This window comes from Phodopus roborovskii, unplaced genomic scaffold (genome assembly GCF_943737965.1).
Source record: "Phodopus roborovskii unplaced genomic scaffold, PHOROB, whole genome shotgun sequence".
NCBI classification, from domain to species: domain Eukaryota; kingdom Metazoa; phylum Chordata; class Mammalia; order Rodentia; family Cricetidae; genus Phodopus; species Phodopus roborovskii.
The window spans coordinates 23,330,502-23,350,754 of NW_026126416.1; the positions used below are offsets into that span (position 1 = coordinate 23,330,502).

Here is a 20,253-nt window from a genome sequence, read left to right on the forward strand (position 1 = left end):
GAAAGAAAGAAAGAAAGAAAGAAAGAAAGAAAGAGAGAGATGGGATTTAACAGCTAAGAGGCTAGAAGAATTCTCAGGGTGTGGTAAACAGAAGTCTTTGCAACCAAACTACCAGGGGTTTAGGATACTGGATCTGCTATGGAGTGAAGGTTTTAGGAAACGCCTCAAACATACTTAGAACAATTAAAGCTCAGGAGGCACCAAGCTAGTGGGTAAAGTTGGCTGCAGCCAAACTTGATGATCTGAGTTCAATCTCTGGGACCACAGTAGAAGGAAAAAACAACTGTTCAAAGTTGTCCCTGACCTTCACATGTATTCCATAGCATGTGTGTGACAATGCAGTCAGTGCTATTAACCCTTGAGCTATCTCTCCAGCTCCAATGGATTTTCTGATACTAGATTGCCATGATGCCATTGGTTGTAAACCTGTAGGTTGTATTTCATTTCTTTCTTTCTGTGAATGAGAGTATGCATGCACATATTCATGTGTGTTTATGTGCCTATTTCTGTAGAGGTGAATGTGTTTGCCTCTGGGGGGGGTGGTAAGAAGTGAAACCATTGTGTAAATGTATCACGTTTTCTTTATCCATTCTTCAGTTTAGGGGCATTTAGGTTGCTTCCAGATTCTTGCTATTACAAATAATGCTGCTATGAACATAGTTGAGCACATGTCTTTGTTGCATGGATGTGGATCATTTGGGTATATGCCCAAGAGTAGGATTGTCAGGTCCTGTGGCAGAATGATTCCCATTTGCCTAAGGAACCGCCATACTATTCTCCAAAATGGTTGTACAAGTTTGCACTCCCACCAGCAGTAGAGGAGTGTTCCCCTTTCTCCACATCCTCTCCAGCATAAGTTGTCATTGGTGTTTCTAATTTTAGCTATTCTGGCAGGAGTAAGCTGGTATCTCAGAGTTGTTTTGATTTGCATTTCCCTGATGGCCAAGGATGTTGAGCACTTTAAGTGTCTTCAGCCTTTTTGATTTCCTCTATTGAGAATTCTCTATTCAGTTCTGTACCCCCACTTTTTAATAGGGTTATTTGGTGTTTTGGTGATTAGTTTCTTGAGTTCTTTGTATATTTTGGAGATCAACCCTCTGTCAGATGTAGGATTGGTGAAGATCTTTTCCCAGTCTGTGGGCTGCTGTTTGGTTTTGTCAACTGTGTCCTTTGCCTTACAGAAGCTTCTCAGTTTGAGGAGGTCCCATTTATTAATTGCTGATTTCAGTGTCTGTGCTACTGGTGTTACGTTCAGGAAGTGGTCTCCTGTACCAATTTGTTCTAGAGTACCTCCCACTTTCTTTTCTAAGAAGTTCAGTGTGGCTGGATTTATGTTGAAGTCTTTGATGCATTTGTACTTAAGTTTTGTGCATGGCATAGTAGTGGAAAAAAGAAATGGAATCTTGAAATTCACAGGCAAATGGATGGAACTTGAGGAAACCATCCTGAGTGAGGTAACCCAGTTACAAAAAGAGGAATATGGTATGTACTCACTCATATATGGATTTCAGACATAAAGGATCACAGCCTATAATTCACACTGCCAAAGAAACTAGGATACAAGGAGGAATCCAACAGATTCATGCAAGGTGCCTCACAGAAGGGGAAAAGGAATCTCCTGAGCATATGGGGGGGGGGGTCAGTGGGTGGAGAGGGAGTTAGAGAAAGGGAGGAGAGGAGAACATGTGGGACCAGGAAGATTTAGTTGGGGTATGAATAGATGAGAGAGAGAGAGAGAGAGAGAGAGAGAGGGGGGGGGGGAGGGAGGGAGGGAGGGGGAGGGAGAGAGAGGGAGGAGAGAGAAAAGAGATACCATAATGGAGGGAGCCATCATAGGTTTGAAGAGAAAACTGACTCTAGAGAAATGTCCAGAAACCTACAAGGATGACCCCAACTAACAATCTGAGCAACAGTGGAAAGACTATCTCAAATGCCTTTCCCTGATAATGAGATTGATGACTAACTCATTCTAGAACCCTCATCTAGTAGCTGATGGAAACAGAAGCAGACATCTACAGCTAAACTCTGAGACAAACTCCTGGAATCCAGTTGCAGAGAGGGAGGAGTAATAAGAAAATGGGTCAAGACCAGGCTACAGAAATCCACAGAGACAGCTGACCTGAACAAGGGGGAGCTCACTGACCCTCAGACTGATAGCTGGGAAATCAGCATTGGACCGACTTGGACTCCCTAAATGTGGGTTTCAGTTAGAAGGCCTGGGCAGTCTAAGGGACCTCTGACAGTGGAACCAGGATGTAACCTTGGTGCACGAAAGGACTTTGGGAACTAGAGGCAGGAGGGAGGGCCTAGACCCTACACCAAATGACTTGAGAGATTTTGATGATTCCTCCTGGAAGGCATCACCCTTCCTGTGGAGTGGGGTGGGGATGGGATGGGAGGGAGGGTCAGGGGGCATGGGAGGGAGGGAGAGGGAACTGGGATCAATATAAAATAAGAAAAAAATCACACACACACACACACACACGCGCGCGCGCGCGCGAATATGTGTGAAACCAGGGTTTCCTCAACTGCTCTCCACGTAATATTTTTGAAGACACTCTCTCACTAACCTAGAGCCTGTTAACTAGAAAGGCTGGCTAGCCAGTCTTCTCTAGGATCTTTCAGCCTGCCTCTCCAGCACTGGGGTTAGGTACATGCTATCGTGCCTTTTAATACAAGAGCTTGGAATCCAAACTCAGGTTTTCATGTTTGTGTAGCAACCACTTCACCAACTGAGGCATTCCCTCATTTTTTTTTTTTTAAGGTGGTAATAATTAGAGAAAAGCTACTGTATTTTTATTATTTCATTTAGTATTTGGGAAAAATCCCATACCCTCAACCCACTATGGGGCCATGGTTAAAGCCCAAGAAGAAAAAAAAACTGTCATTACCTTGTGCAGCAATGAATTTGTTCTTTTCTTGGTAGCCCTGGGTGGAAAGGGATGAAAAAGAAAAGTGAAACCCCAAAGTTGGCAGGAGTAATATTCTCCAGTTGGCCTCTCACCCAGTTAACAAAGCCTTCCCTATAAAAGGTCTAGGCGATTCATAAGAATTTCCATTACAGAAATCCCAGAAGAGTTAGCTTTGGAGAGAAGAATCAAAGATTATAAAATTGAAATAGTCTAGGTAGCCTTCTCAAGATGAATTATTAGTGAATACTGGGAGAGGGTCCAAAGTCTAACCCCTGGTCTAGACCATTTCTGATGGTCTAGTAGCCAACAATGTGGGTTTTAGTGTTAGTGTTAATGGGGTAGGACTTTCCAAGGCAGAGCATATAAGGTGATTCGAGGGACAGAGCTGGGCTGGGACTGGGAAGGATAAAGCATTTTCTCTTGAAGATGCTTTACTTATATGAAAAAAACTTTTCAGAAACAGCTGTGTTTGACAATGAGCTTCTCTATTAGTCAGTGGGCAGCAAGAAGCAAAGGAGACTAGGGATCCCACTGAAACAAATAAGGAGCCTCTGGGAGACTCTTCTTTTTTCTCTGTGCAGATAGCAGTAAGATGGGCAATGGGAAGCTGTCTTGCTGGGACACCAGGTCTCGATAATGTAGTGGTGAAATCAAAGAAAAGACATAAATCTGAGAAGTCATTTCCTATTCTAGTTCAAACAAGGGCAGAAGATTGCTTCCTAGCCGAGAAGAAAGCATTTAAAGTCAACAAATGGCAGGCTTCTTAAACCTTTTTTGAGAACAGGAGTTCAGTTTTCAGAATTTTTTTTTCCTCTCTTTGGTTGTGAGCCTAGCCTTTAAGGGCAGCCCTCCAGAAATCTTTTTAATCATCATCATAACATGAAAATCAGGATGCTCAATTATTCTGCTTCAGTTCTAAACTCATAATTAAAACAGATATAAGTTAACTCTTAAGAAACATGTTAAGCACATCATATCCCTAAAGCCACGGTTAAATTTTCAATAGAACACAAAGAGCTTAAAGATCAAGCACAAACATACACACAGTTGTAGAAGCCTGCCACAGGGTGTTTCCTGCTCTATTTTTAGTAGGAGTTTGTAAGTCACCGCTACAGAAGTTCCCACAATGATTACCTAATCAATAAAGCATAACAGAGGGTAAAACTACTAAGGGAAGGAGGAAATGTAAGTCCTTAGTTCCTGCATTGTCTCTGGGCTTTGAAACCTGAGTTCCAGCTGGTTGTATAGGTGGAATTTACACACTTCCCAGTAGAAACACTCTGAAAGACTTGCTATGTGCCCTCAGGCATTTAAAAATAAAGAGAGGAGTTAGTTCCTCCTAGTCTGGACTGGAGTCTCCTGTCAATGTGTCAATCAAAGGCTGTGTTTCAAGAAGTCCTGTGATCATTAGCAGGTGAGATAACCCTTGTGTTCCCCAGAATATAGATTTCATCTGCTGTTTCTGTCACCACTCCAGAGTGCCTGGGACCATTTCCCTTCCGTCAGGCCTTGACTCACAGTGGACTGTACACATTAGCCAGGCTTACTTGGTAGCAGGTTTTCTTATCTTGTTCTCCCTTATTTTTACTACTGAGGGTAAAGCTTGCTTTTCTTTGTAGAATTTGAAAATGTTCAAAAAAACAAACAAACAAACAAACAAAAAACAAAAACAAAGCATTCATGGAAATATACATCTAGATTCTGGAAAACTTAGGAAACCTTAGATGATGAAAGAATAAACACAAAATATATTTTAAATTATCCAATGTTACTTAAATGAGTTTGGTAGCAATCTTTGTCTTATAACATGGCTAAGGAAGGAATCACTAGATGGCAGCTAATGGCTTACATGGGATAAATAAGAAAGGCACAAGTTCCTTACATTAATGAATGAAGCATTGATGTAATCAGAGTCTGGAACCCCCTCAACAGGTGTCAGGTGCACTCTAGAGTGGTCATCTAGAAAAAAACAAGTGAGAAGTTCACATTTCAATAGATCCATTTTTGTTTCTTACTGTCCCGATGCAGATTAGCCCAGATACCTGTGTGTATGTCACTAAGACATGACATATTAGTAGTTTTGTTTTTTGTTTGTTTTTCAAGACAGTTTCTGATGGTCTAGTAGCCAACTGGCTGTCCTGGAATTTACTTTGTATTAAGGCTGGTCTCGAACTCAATCCAACTGCTTCCTGAGTTCTGGGTTCAAACACTGCCACTTGGCTCTCTGTTTTTGTTGTTTTTTGCTTGTCTGTTGTTTTTGCTTTTATGTAGTTTTACTTTATAGCTCAGACTAACCCAGAACTCCATTGTAGCTTGGGCTGCCTTAAACTCATGGCAATCCTCCTGCTTCAGCCTCCGTGAGTTAGGTTTATAGGAGTAAACCACTGCACCTAGCCTTTTGATTGTACAAAATTTTCTTTCTTTCTTTCTTTTTTTTTTTTTTTTACACATTTATTTTGTGTGCATCTTTGTATGAACATATGTACTTGTGGAACTCAGAAGACAACTTAAGAGTCAAATCTCTCTTCTGTGATGAGGGTTCTGGGGATTGAACTCAGGTCACTAGGCTTGGCAGCAAGTGCCTTTACACTCTGAGCCTCCTTGTGGCCACAAGACCTGCCCTTTAAAATGTTACTTAGTCAGCACTCAGGAGGCAGGGGTAGGCAGGTATGTCTTTGAGGCCAGGCTGGTCTATACAGTTAGTTTCTAAACAGCCAGGGTTACATAGAGAAACCCTGTCTTATGTTTTTAAAATTATGATTACTGTATATATGTATTTATGTATTTGTGTGCTTGCATATGGTTTGTGTGAGTTCAGGTAGGTCTGTGCTGTGTGTGTGTGTGTGTGAAGGTAACTTTCAGGAGTTGGCTCCTCCTTTCACCTTTCAGTTCTGGGGACTGAATTTTTTACCAGCTGAGCAAGTCATCTCATCAGCATGCAATATTGTTTTGCTTCTATTTATAATTATTATTGTATGTATATGTATGATATATGTATGGGTAGATATGCCACCTCACACATGTGGAGGTCAGAGGAAAATTCTGTGGAGCTGGTTCTCTCCTTCTACATTTATGTGGGTTCTAGAAATTGAACTCCGGTACTCAGGCTTACTCACTGAGTCAGCCCTCAATGCTGTTTTTAATGCCCTAAGTCTGCAAACACCTCTGCTATTATACTATACCTACAATAAAGAATATTCAACAGCTGATAGAAAGGAAAGTGTTTCTTGGCAGATGAACTAACAATATATTAAAGTTAGAGGAATGTATACTATACAATATATCTAGTCTACGTAAAAATATTATTGTACACATAACACATTCATACTTATGCATACAAATAAGATTGTAGGTTTCACCAATCATGCCTGCATGGGTATTTTCAATATTTGTTCATTAATTGATAAATTATCGACAAGTACTAATACACTTACTATGTAGTAGGGAAAATAAGTACTTTATAAGGATGAGGGCCTGTGAAATGGCTCAGAGGGTAAAGGTGCTTGCTGCCAAGACTGACAATCCAAGTTTGATCCCGAGGATACAAGGTAGAAGGAGAGACCTAGGTACTGCAAGCCGTGTCCCAACCTTTACACAGGCAGCATGGCATATGTGTAGCCCCCCACACAAGCACACACATAAATGTAATTAAATTTTAAAAAGAAGTTAACATGATACATTTTTTTAGACAAGATTTATTATTGGGTGTCCTATCTCCTAGAGTTGGTTGTAAGTCACCAAGTGGGTGCTGAACCAAACCTGGGTCCTCTGCAAGAGCAGGAAGTATCCTTAACTGCTCAGCCATCTCTCCAGCCCCAAAACGATAAATTTTTAAAAAGCCAACATAAAAATACATAAAGTTCAAATATCGATGTCATATTCTACTGGGTTATGCATACCCCATTACCAAGACTTAGAAAAATATCTGTTAGGTGAGATCAACTGATTATCAGTGGCTAGCTCTGGGAAGGAGTTATTGTTAGGTTCAAAGTGAGTCCCCAAAATGGCAGTGCTGTTGACAATATACGAGATGACAATCTGGGCTGAGTAACAGAAGCACTACTTAAGCTCAGCATTCTTTAGAAATCTTGTGAAGTTGGTTTCTGTTAGGAAAAGCCATTATCTGATCCTATAATCAACTATCTCTGGCAATGGGCAACTAGTTCTGGATTAACTCAAATAAGCCTGTAATAGATCAAAGTTTCCACCCTAGTTCTCAGGCTATTGTGGTCACATGCTACTTCCCACTCCACTAACTCCACAGGCTGTTCTGATTTATAGGCCCCTCCACAGCTACCTGCTTCCCTTAGAACTTCTCCCTGCTCTTACTGTTTTCTCTGAACCTGAGAGACAGCCTCAGCAGTTTGAGTCACCATTAGCCTTTCTTTCTACCAATGGAGTGCTTTAGTTCAGTGGTTTAACTGTGCCCTTGCTTAGAGCTAAGAAGCAAACTCTGTATTATAGTTTGAGTAACGTGTGTGTGTGTGTGTGTGTGTGTGTGTGTGTGTGTGTGTGTGTGTGTGTGAAACAAACAAACAAAACCACACAACCTACTTTCTGCCTAGTCCCATGAAACTTCCCTGCCTGGTCTCCAGAAGCAGGCCAGCAATACAAACTGTGATCCAGAGCATAGTCCCACTTGACTGTGAGATTGTCTGGGGTGGGGGTGGGGCATACATGCTATTTCAGCCTTAAGGATGAACCGTATTCTTCTCTTTGCCCTCCTGTTACCAACCCCACATCCTTCCCATCTTCAAAGAATCTATCTAGAGATGTAGTTCACATTCCAGGAAACCCTACAAACACTCACAGGGCAGGATGTTTACGTATCGATTTTTTTCCTTGTTTTCCTCCTTGGAGGCAGCCTCACAGGTGGCCTGGATAGGACAAGCAGGGAGAGCCTGAAAGGTTAAGAGAAATTTAAGGAGTTATTAAGAGGGATATATATCAAGCAGACCCTGGTCTGGTAGTAAGTTCTGTCTTTTTTGGGGGGAGGAGGAGGTAGAGAGAGGAGGGGAACACAGACCTGGGTGAATAAGTGCAGCCTAACACATAAAATTCACCTTTCTCCTACATAGCTTGAAGCCTTAAAACTGAATACCAAGAAGCCACAGGGAGAGGATGCATACTTTTTATATGATTATTATTTAGTTAGGGGCCTATTACAATGAGATCAAAATGGACTACCCCTGTAAATTGGGAGTGGGAATTATAATGGGAAAAGGGGGTCATTTGTTTATTTATTTACTTAAGCACTATGCAAAGACAAGATGAAACTCAAGAGTGAACTACTCTAGACAGTCTGCTGATGCACAGCCTCTTTATGGGTCTGTCAGATAGACAAAGCACCCAGCCACTGGCATCATATGGCAAGGGGGCATGGAAGGTGGGCAGTACTCTCACATGTGTGTGGCAGCTGGGAAGCCGAGGGGCTGGATCAGGTGACACAGAATGGTCATCACTTTTGGAGCAACTGTAACGTAGCACGTACAGGGAGTGACGTAGGTAAGCACAAACTGTCTTGACATGAGACAGCCTGGATGTATGACTTTGAGTAAATCTGTTAACTTTCTCAGCCTGTGTCACCTCATCTTCAACATTGAGAGGATGCTTTCGACACACAGAGTTAAATGATACAACGCCATGTATGGTGTGTGATGTTGAATTGTATTTGAAATGTTCCCCTCTTGTAGTCTCCACATATTCAAAACAAAGCAAAATGGAACTAATTTAACTTGGATAATTGTCCAGAGGAATGATCAGAAAGTTTTTTTTTTTTTTAATGAGCTTTAAGAACAGCCTTATCTTTTGATCACAGCAACTCTATCTACTTCTGAGAATCTACTCAAAGGAAACAAAGTGCCTATGTGAACTCATTTCCTTCATCATCTTTAGATGACTCAACACTGAGAACAACCCATAGTTTTCAGCAGCAGGGACCAGTGAAGCATATTACAGTTCATGTATGGCTTTTCATTCATTTTCTAACATTTTTCTAACAATTTCTAAATAAATGTTGTGCACCTATTAGGCTAGGTATATAAGAAACAATGCTGAGTAAAACATATATAGTTCTTGCCCACGATATAAACTTATGGGCTACATCAATATAAGTAAATGACACATAGTATGATAAATGTAACGAAAAGCAGAATGCTATTAGAAAAAGTATCAGGGCCAGGTAATGGTGGTGCACATCTATAATCCCAACACTTGGGAGACAGAGGCAATAAGTTTCTGTGAGTTTGAGGCCAGCATCAACAGAGTGAGTTCCAAGACAGCCAGACTTTCACATTTCACAGTGAAACCCTGTCTCGAAAAACCATTATGTATATATAAAATCAGAAAGAGCCAAGTTCAAATTTAAAACAAAGGTAGATGTCTATGTGGAAGGATGAGGCAAGAGACACTATTTCAGGAACAAACAATAGCATCTGTGAAATCCAGAGACAGGAGAAGGTCCCCTGCATAAAGACCTGAAAAGTCAATGTGTGTCATACAAAACAGACTGGTGGAGATGGCAGGAGGAAGAGGGATGGCAAGAAGTGGGAAGACCTTGGCAAGGTGAGACTGTTCATTTCCATGCAGACCCTGAAGTAAACTCATGGAAGGTTTTTAAAATGAGACTAGTTTACATAATGAAGACTACCTCTGGTTGCTATTTGGAAACCAAGAGTGAAGAGAGGCAAGAATCAAAGCATGGAATACAGGTAAAATGATGTGGTAGTTTGAGCAAGAATGGCCTCCATAAACCAGGTATGGGGGCACACACCTTTAATCCCAGCTCTCCAGAGGCAGAGGCAGAGGCAGGTGGATCTGTGTTTGAGGCCAGCCTGGTGTACAAAGGGAGTTCCAGGGTTGTTACACAGAGGAACCCTGGCTAGAAAACAAAAAACAAACAAAAAAAGAATGGCCCCCATAGACTAATCTAATCGAATGCTTAGTCACCACTTACAATGCTTAGTGGCACTATTTGAAAGGATTAGGAGGTGTAGCCTTGTTGGAGGAAGTGTGTCACTAGGTGTGGGCTCTGTGGTTTTAAGAGCCCATGCCAGCCCAGGCTCTCTTTCTCAGACTCTGAATCAGGATATGGCTCTTTGCTACTTCTCTAGTGCCTGCCTGTATGACATCATGCTCCCCACTGTCACAATAATGGACTAAATCTTTGCAACTGTAAGCAAACCCCAATTAAATGCTTTCTTTCATAAGTGTCATAGTGTCTCTTCACAGCAACAGAACAGTGACTAAGACAGATGACAGTATAAGGACGTGGATGCATCTGAGATATATTCTGGAGTTAGTATCACTGCCTTTGGAGATGGAAGGAAGTGAAGGTAGATTGTGGGGACAGAAAAGAATGAAGGAGAGCTCTCAGTTTTCTGACTTTGGAAATAAGAATGATCAAATGAAGGAAAAGTTGGCTTTGGGACTATTAGTTTTGCCAGATGAGAAGGAAACGAGGCTATTTCCTGGGACTTGCATGACAGAGATATAAGTTACACTGTGAATCTAAAGGTAAGGGCAAGTAGTCTCACAGTCTTCTTACTCCTTCCTGGCACAAGAGATTTCAGAGTTCAAACCCTGGAGAGTCTGCATGTTACTTCACTAAGACTGGCAGTTTTCTTTGATTCTGTGCTGTCAGTACATGACAATAAAGTTTTTTTCCTTTCTGTGTGTCAACTCTTAGACATAGAACAGAGAACATATCTAATAGTGGACTTCCCAAATTCACCTATACTTCATCTTCTTTCATTAGGCCAGAGGTTTCTATCCCAGCACAGGACAGGTGAAATGCCAGCTTTTTTAGTCCCCAGATTTTCTAAGATTCCTGTTCATTTCTTTTCCTAAATGATAAAGAGCAGAGGGAGTGAGAGAGTGAGATTACTATGCTAGCCAAGTCTGGATTTGAACTTGCTATGTAACTGAAGATGACTTTGAATTCAAGATCCTCCTGCCTCTATTTCCAGAGTGCTGAGATTAAAGGAATGTGCCACTATGCTCCTGGGGCCTGAACTACGGGGCCTGAACCCAGGGCTCTGTATACAAAACAAGTAGTTTTCCAACTGGGCTATATCCCTGGCCCCTACAGAACACAATCTTTAATATGGAAAGGTAGGAAATGACAATGGTTGCTACCTCACAGTCCATTAAGGACCACCCTAGTCATGATGGAAAAAAAAAAATCTAACTCTTCAGGTGGGCAAAGCCTTTAAAAGGGACATTTGGAAGATCAGGAGAATAGACAGGGCTTGTTCTGCCTATGTCTGGACAAAACAAAGCAGGCCTTACACTGCTTTGGTTTTTACTCTGAGAAACAGCTTGCTTAACTCCTGGAACGAGCAACAGAACTGAATGGCTAGATGACATGGAATTCTCTACAAACACTAGGTAGCATCAAAGACCATTCCATTTCTTAATCAAACCTTAAATGGAACCAAGATAAGGTAACTCAACATTTTTTGAAAAGGTGCATCTGTCATCCACTTTAACTTCCAAGTTCATTCTGGATTCTTTCACACCTTCTGATCTCTTCTATCTCCTTTCACAGGTCAACTTGAAGCTTATCATTATCTTGTTATAAATTATATCCCATATTGCACCCTTATTATTGCTCAGTGTATTTTGTGATGAAAATGGAAGCATAATAAAATTTTCTTTTGGCTCAGCATTATGTTTTGTGCTGGATAAATAGTTTTGTGTTAACTTGACAAGTTATCTGAGAGAAGGAAACCTCAGTTGAGAAAATACCTCCATAAAGTCTGGCTGTAGGCAAGACTGTAGAACATTTTCTTAATTAGTGATTGAAGGGGGAGGTTCTAGCCCATTGTGGGTGGTCCATCCCTGGGCTGGTGGTCCTGGGTTCAATAAGAAAGCAGGCTGAGCAAGCCATGGGGAGCAAGCCAGTAAGCACCACTCCTTCTTGGCCTTTGTATCAGCTACCGCCTCCAGGTTCCTGCCTTGTTTTGAGTTCATGCCTTGACTTCTCTCATTGATGGACTGTGACCCAGAAATATAAGCTAAAATAAATCATTCCCTCCCCATGGTCATCATGTTTTATCACAGTGATATCAAGGCATGTTTCTGAAGTCATTCAGACAGTTGTTTGTAATTGGCATCTGTTCTTTTTAATAAATGACAAATACAGTTCTGCTTTAGTCTTTTAAAACTTTATTTTAGTCTTTTATTTACTTTAGTTTTATTCACATATATGCATGCCTAAGTATATGCTCTCTCTCTCTCTCTCTCTCTCTCTCTCTCTCTCTCTCTCTCTCTCTCTGTGTGTGTGTGTGTGTGTGTGTGTGTGTGTGGCCCTAAAGAGGCCAGAAGATGACATTGGATCTCAGCTGGAATGAGAGGTGGTTGTGAGCTGCCTGACTTAAGTGCTAGGAATGGAATTCAGGTCCTATGCAAGAGTATTATAAACTCTTGATGGCTGAGCCATCTTCCTAAGCCCCAGACTGCTTTTTAATGTGACTATCCCTAATTACACTACAGCTGTGACAGAATAGGTTCCATTTGGTACCTTCATCCATCCATATCTGCTACTGTCATACTTTAAATGTATTAACTATAGCCATAACTTACATTTCTATATTACCAACAGGGCCATTATCTTTCCAGTTTACTGGGTAAAGGGTTTCCTCCTCTATGCAGTACCTCACCTAATGTTCCTCATTGTTTTACTGGGTTGTAATTTTTCCCTTTATTTCTTTATCTATTCTGGATACTTACTGATCACAGTTATCTGTGAGCTTTCATTTTCTTTCATGGTTTCTAGTTAACAAAAGAACTTTTGATTTGCATGTAGTTAAATTCACCTATCTTTTACTTTACCATCATTTTCAGGTTTGAGAAACCATTTCTTATGTGAAGTTATAGTTATATTTTCCTACATTATTTTCACATTTTACAATTCTGTCCTTTAAACGTCAATATTTATGCCAAATGGAATTGGTATTTGTGTCTATATGAGACAAATGACCTGCTTCATTAACTCTCACAGGACTGTCCTGTTGTTCCAGTATATACATTCCAAGGGCCATTCTTTCCCCAACCAAAAAGGCAACAGCATTTCTGTGATGAATCTGTTTCTACTTATACATGGGGTCTGCTCTTGGTATTTCACTGCTCTGCTCGGCCTCTCTACCCCAGCGACAACACCGAACTGTCTAGTAAGGGCTCTTTGTGTCTGCTAAGGCAGTTCTCCTCACCTTGTTCTTCTTCTTCAGGATTGTCTTGACTAGTCTTGATTCTTTCCTCCTCCATAAAAATTTTTAGAATCAGCTTGTCAAGTTCCACAAAAAACCTGTTGGGATTTTTATTGGAATTGCATTGAATCTGTGTATCAGTCTGAGGAGAACTGGCATCTTCACACACAGAGCTTCCTAACCCACAGACTTATTTCTTAACTAGTTTTGTGTGTGCAAACATTCCTATAATTTTCTCTGAAGATTTTGCAAATGTTTTGTTAAGTTTATTCTTAAGGACTTTATATCTTGGGTACTAATATAAATGATATATTTAAAAAGTATTAGATTTTTATGGCCTATATACAAAATTAAGTCTTATGCTGCTTTTATATCTGATAATTTATTTCCTGAGTGAATTTTTTTGAAGAAAATATTCATAGTAAAAATTTATTTTTATCTTTGGCTTCTCAATCCTTCCTTTTTGTCAGGCTTCCCCATTCTTACTGAAGTCTCAATTCCCCGTCACTGCCAAATCTCCCTTCAAGGACTCTCACCTCAGTCACCAGCACCCTCCCAGGTCATCTATACGTTTCATCTAAAAGAGCACAACAACCAGATTCATAATCTCTTCTACATTTTCCTTGCACTAAGTAATACAAACCCAGATGTCAGCTGGTACCTTTCCTGTTCCCCTTCCAGAGTCCAGCCATGGTGAAAACCCAAAGCCCCTGTTGCGATTCTTGTTAATTTCCATGGGGTTTAGCTCATTAAGGTAACTCAAATGTCTGTTCATCCCATCACATGTCTCCTTTACCTGGTAGTCTGACAATTAAGTTGTTATTAAAGGTAGGGGAACCTGGAGGGGCGCTATCCACAGGTTTAGACGATCTCACTGGCTTCACCTCTTTCCTCTTCTTTTTTCTCTTGGGAACTAAATTTTCTCTTTCTTTTCCTCTTTAAACTCTGAGCAGTTTTAGGAAACCCAGGAAGGGACTTTTTAATGTGTTAAGAAATTCAATGTTTCTTCCTAAGACAAATGTTGGTGAATAAAAAAGTTCCAGATGAAAGATACAGCCTCAAACTTCCAATCAGCAGGGTGTCATAGGAATACTATGCAGCCTTTCTTAAGCCTGTCCAATATCTGAAAAGAGCTTCAAGCCCTACACCCATTGTCCCTTCAAGTTAGTGGCCAGTGAGTCAGAACAACACATTTGACATTTGGTGGTATACCTTTTCACAGTGACCTGACCTCAGATATCCTGGTGGAAGTCAAACCAAACTCCTCCATTCCAAATGCAATATACCTACCAAAGCACACTACAGCTCATCAGCTTCATTTCTTACATCTAAAACAATCACTACCACCCACTTTAAAAAAAATATATGTATATGTACACACTCACACACACACACACACACACACACACACACCAAGGCAATGTGGACACATGCCTTTAGTTTCAGCAATTGGGAGGCAGAGGCAAGTGGATCTCTGAGTTCGAGGCCACCTTGATCTACAGGAAAGCCAGGGCTACACAGAGAAATCCTGTCTTGAAAAAAATAAAAAAGCAAAAAAAAAAAAAAAAAAAAAAAAAAAAACAACAACAAAAAAAAAAAACAACAAAAAAAAAAACCACACACAAAAAAACAAACAAACAAAAAAATGCTTATTATAGAAGTTTAATAACACAGCAGAAAGTTAGGTCCTTCCTATCTTCTACACTCCTTTGTGGAAACCAACCATTAGCATTCAGCTTCTCTCAGACATGAATTCGCACACCTAAACATGTACAGGTATTTACAGATATTAAAAACAACAAACTTGGGATTTTGACATCTACATTTATCTGCACTGTACAGTATTTCACATACTATACCTTGCTATGTCAATATGTTCATCTTTGTGACAGTGAGGAATTTCATGAAGGCTGTAAGAAATTATTACATCAGTTGGCTACTTGGTGGATACTACTTGTACTGCATACTGTTGTAATCATGTGTGTGAGTGAGGGAGTGTGTGTGTGTGTGTGTGTGTGTGTATGAGAAAGACTATATGTGGAGTGTGGGGCACTTGTGTGCCATGGCATTCATGTGGAAGTCAGAGAGCCAATTTGCAGGCCAACAACAAAAGTTCTTTCATTTGACAACCTTCTTAATGGCAAAATTTGTCATATCATAAGGGTTTTGTTTTTGTCTTAATTAAAAATAAAATACTGTATATTAGCTTTCAGTTCTTTCTATTCTGGTTTTTTTTTTTTGTTGTTTTGTTTTGTTTTTTGTTTTTAAGCATCCATTTCCCTAAACACCTGCCCCCTCCCTCTAGCCTCAAACTCAGAGATCCACCTACTTCTTTCTGCCTCCTGAGTGCTGGAAGTAAAGGTGTGTGTATGCCCAATTCATTCTGGTTTCTGAATCTTTCATTCTGCTTAGAGGGCCTTCTGCATCTGATGATTATAAAGTATTCTTCTAGGACAGTAGCCATGTTAGCTGCTCACTGTCCTTACCTGGGATGACTTTTCTAAGAAGTGAAGTCTAACAATACTGCCTAGATTCTTTCCCAGGATTTTGGAAACTGTAGCCCAGAACCACCAAGGCAGGGCCTGTTCTGCCTGAGGCTTGCTATTCCAGCTAATTTTCTGATTTTGCCAACTATTCAGTGTCTTCCCAAAAGAAAGACAGCCCCCCACCCCTCAATTTACTTGACTTCTTGATGTGTGTGTGTGTGTTCATCTGTTCACGTGTGTGCATGTGTGTGGGTCAAAGGACACACTCATGCGTCGCGTTATTCTTCCGGTGCTATCTACCTTGTTCTGAAGACAAAGTTCCGGAGTTCCACCTGGCCCCACTTCCTCAGCATGGTGATCACAAGTGTCCTGGGTCCTCGAGCATTTTACTGACTCAGCCTTCTCTCCAGCCTGGCTTCTTACTTTTTTGTTTGTTTTTTTCTCAAGAAAGAGTTTTTCTGTATAATAGTTCTGGCTGACCTGGAACTTTCTTAGTAGACCAGGATGTCCTTGAACTCACAGAGATCCGCCTGCCTCTGACTCCTGATTGCTGACTTCCTACTTTTTAAGTCAGGAAAATAATGACATCTTCACTACGTCCCTAGTGGGATCTTTAGCATAGTCCTTGATGTATCATACACACTGGTGAGGAAAACCATGGAATCTCTGAATGATACGGGAAATGGAAAGCAGTAGCTCAAGTCACTTCAGGGGACCTACCCTGTTAGACAAAGTGCCACTTCTCACCTGACACCTAAGCTTGGGTCATTTTTATCCCTTTAATTAGAGTGTGGCCAGGCACCTGTTAGGACAAACACTGACTAAGTACATCCATACTCATAAACTGTGACCTGTTTCTCCATCTTAAGAATTTGCATCACAATTCCTTTGGTAACTCACATTGGCAAAGGAAAACACAACCTTTAGGATATACCGATCTCTGGCCTTGAGATAACTAATTTCTGAGAATCCAGAATTTCACTATTATAGGTTACTCACAATGGAGCATTTATAGGTTGGGTAAAGGAAGAGGTTCTGGCCTGAACTGGCCTCCATTAGGGGATTCCTATTACAGCAGAATATGTCCCAGAGCACTGACCTACCAAAGGCTAAGTTTCTACATAGGCTTATCTTAAGTGCTACAGAAAATCTGAACGCTTGTAGGACATCAAGCTACTATATATTCTATAGTATCCAGAACTAGAAGTGTCAGCTACCAAGATGGAAAAAGCTTCTGAAACTGGGAGCTTGAGGCTAGCCTGGGAAACACAGTTATACCTTGGGGAAAAGGTGAGAAAGGAAGCAGGTGATGGGGAAATGGAAATGGAATGGATAGGGAGAGATAGGGAGAGAGGGAGAGAGGGAGAGAGAGAGAGAGGGAGAGAGAGATCAAACAGACTAACACAAAGAAGTCATGGTCTCTAACAAAGTCTGTGGGCCTGGGTGTGATGGATGGTGCATGCTTGTAGTCCTAGAAGTTCCAGCATTTCTGGAACTCAGGAGGCTGAGGCAGGAGGATCTGGAGTTCCTGGCTAGACTGAGCTACATAGTAAATTTCAGGACATCCTGGCCTATACAGTAAGAAAGTAAGTTAAGTCAATACTGGATTATGATGAATTGAGTCAGTTATCAGCTGGAGCTGCAGATTTACAGTTGGCTTTCCAGCGAGTTTCTCCCTAATGTAGCACTCCCACTACCTAGAATCTGTATTAATGGGACAAGTATATACTCTCTTCAAGTTGCACACACTCTTTGAAGCTGTTTCCCCTTTCATGAAAAGAGAGACCTCAGTGATAAATAATCCTGATCTGTCTATGCCGTGGCCACTTTTACCAGTATTTTGTCACATAGTTTCATATTTCATAGGAACCTGACCATCATGCTAACGATGCCAAGCTACTAGAACAGGAAGTTATGTATTTTAGATATGCATGGTGGACATAAAAGCAGAACAGAACAAGGAAAACCCATAGCTGGTTTGTGACTTGAGCCAAGTTTTCTTAAGGTCAAAACTGTAGGCATGCCAGGCTACCTTCTCCGACATAAAGGACAAGCTCTTGCTCCTTATCCGCACCATCTCTCCCCAGAAAAAGGAGCAATAATTGTTTGGCTGTTTTGAATCTTGGAGAAAGGATATAGTATATACTGGTTATCCTTCTCTGATCTATTTACTGAGTGATCAGAAAACAAATGATCTAGGCTGAGACAAAATTTGTTCTAGTAGGCTCCATGGGACTCTTAAAACATCCACAGTAAGGCTGAATATGACACTTAAAATAAAAAAATTCATAAAGGGGAAAAGCACATGATATTGCTTGCAAGACCATAATACTCCTAGCTTAGAACTGAGCCCTAGAGTGGAAACTATTTACTTGATTCAAGGTAGCTTCCTGTCGTAAATTAGTTATGTGATTCATAAGTTACAAATATGGATATGCCTGAAGAATTCCACCATAGATAGAAGCAATGTATAGAGAAGACCTGCCACATGCCACAGATCCTTCTCCTTCAGAAGACATTTATGACTTCTTATTGATGTCAACAGATGACTAAGGGCAAAAAATCCCCTCTGGTGTATACTTGGCTCTGTGTGCTATGCTGACACAAGCTGGATAGAAGGAGACTGTTGTTGAATATATACTTACTTCACTGACAACTCTAAATGAATACAGGACAAACCCTCTTGGTGAAGAGAACTTTTAAGTACACTATCACTCCATCTCACTGGAGATCAGGTTCTAAGTAAACAGGAACTAAGAAGAAATGTTTATGTTCCAGGTGAACACTCACCAGATGGCACTCATTGCTACATTCCTCCCCTTGCTACTATCTATCTATCTATCTATCTATCTATCTATCTATCTATTAATCTATCTATCTGTCTGTCTGTCTGTCTGTCTATCTATCTGTCTATCTATCTATATCAAATGTGTCTATCATGCCTCTAGGACTTCTCTCCAAGGATTTACCAGAATGTTTTATTATGGTATCATGGGGGATGTTATTTCAAAAAAACAATTTTACAAACAAGTATGTCAATAGGATCACACCATTATCCAGAAGCAGTTGGTGTTACAGATTACAGAACAGTACAATGTCTACCACAGTTCCATCTGTGAGGCTGTCTGGTGGGATGTGCCAAATGTTCTCAAACAATAATGAGTATTAAATGGTAGTCTTTTTTCCCCACAGTTTAAAACAAAACAGGAGGTCTGGGCTATTCTGTTAACTCTTCCCTGGTAGATGAGTGTGGGCTTCAAGTCTTTGCTCCCTTCCACTTACTCTTCACACTGAAGCCAGGGATTTTTCTGAAGAAGCAAATGTGAACCTAAGCCCTTCAGCAGTGGAGCACTGAGTATAAGTGGTTGATGTGACCACTTAATAACCACTTTTCCTTTTTTGGGGGGGAGGATCCTGCATGTGATGTTTGAGTGTGCATTTGTGTAATGTGGGTAATGGGTGTCTTTCTTAATCACCCTCTATTATTATTATTATTATTATTTTTTGAAATAGCAGCTCTCACTGAGCCCACCAATTTGGCTAGGTCAGCCAACCAGGGAGCTGCAGGGGGTCTTTAGCCTACCAGTTCTGGGATTAAAGGAATATACCAAAATGCCCAGTTTTTCCCATGGGTGTTGGTGATCTAAACCTAGGGCCTAGGCCTGAATGGCAAACATTCTATTGACTGAGCCTGATTCCATCCTTCTTTCCTTTTTGATTCTGAAGTTCCCCTGTGGGGTTATCTGTTTAGATCAGAGACAGTCTTCACTGACCTTAGGAAGCTGCATGAACTTTCTCACCTACCTAGGACTACTTTAAGAAGAAACATGTGACAAAAGACATTTTCAGAAACTTAAAACAGTCACCCTTCTTCCAGTGGACCTGACTGCATCTCCATTATGCCTGGAACTGGGGTAGTTATTTTGGCAATATGGGAGGAGCCTACCTATAAGACAGAGGTGACACATGACAGAGTGCAAAAGGCCACGAAGCCAGCAGTCCTGGGACTGTTCTCTTCTGCTCTTAAATCTACTCCTGCTCTGTAATAATTACCATGTTAGATAATTATAAACTTAATACTGGTCTCAGCTGCTGCAGACTAGCTGTATTCCTGGACCCTAATCTGGTCATACTCCGCACCCCCCACCCCGACTCTTCTCCGTAGAGCAAACAGAACCATTCCTTTCTTTTCTTTCTTTCTTTCTTTTCTTTTTAAAATACACATCAGCACAGTTCACAGGATTCTACTTCACTCAAAACAATCCAGAGCTGACTGGTACAGCCTAGGCTTTTCTATTTTTTCCCCCTACTACTCCCTGTTACAGGACTTTTCTTGGGAAGACATTATTAAATGTCTACTCATGCCAGATAGGGCACCAGGGACAGAATAGAGAAATGATTCTACCCAAGTTGAGCAGAGGGAACCCTAAGTTTACTGGGTAGGAATGTGGATGACTCAGATGCAGCTGAAACACTGGGAGAAAAGCTCACCCCAGCGCAAATGGCTACTTGGGAGCACAAGTAGCTAGGCTTCATGAGTCTTAAAGAGTTTTCTCCTCTCCACATGAAGGACCAGCTCAATTAGAAGGGAATGTTGCCATGCAGCCCTTTAAAAAACTTCTGAATATGCCTTTCTCTTACCCAGAC

At 40.9% G+C, this 20,253-nt stretch overlaps 1 protein-coding gene across 2 annotated transcripts in view; it reads right to left on the reverse strand.

The window, feature by feature from the left end:
• Ptpra (protein tyrosine phosphatase receptor type A) overlaps positions 1-20,253 on the reverse strand; it is a 107,809-nt gene that overhangs the window by 15,696 nt on the left and 71,860 nt on the right. For both annotated transcript variants that reach the window (XM_051183383.1, XM_051183382.1), the window contains 3 exons: positions 7,723-7,813; positions 4,795-4,871; positions 2,892-2,928 (listed from right to left, as the gene is read on the reverse strand). In XM_051183383.1, coding sequence (XP_051039340.1) covers positions 2,892-2,928; positions 4,795-4,871; positions 7,723-7,813 — 205 coding nt within the window. The remainder of the gene's footprint in view (positions 1-2,891; positions 2,929-4,794; positions 4,872-7,722; positions 7,814-20,253) is intronic.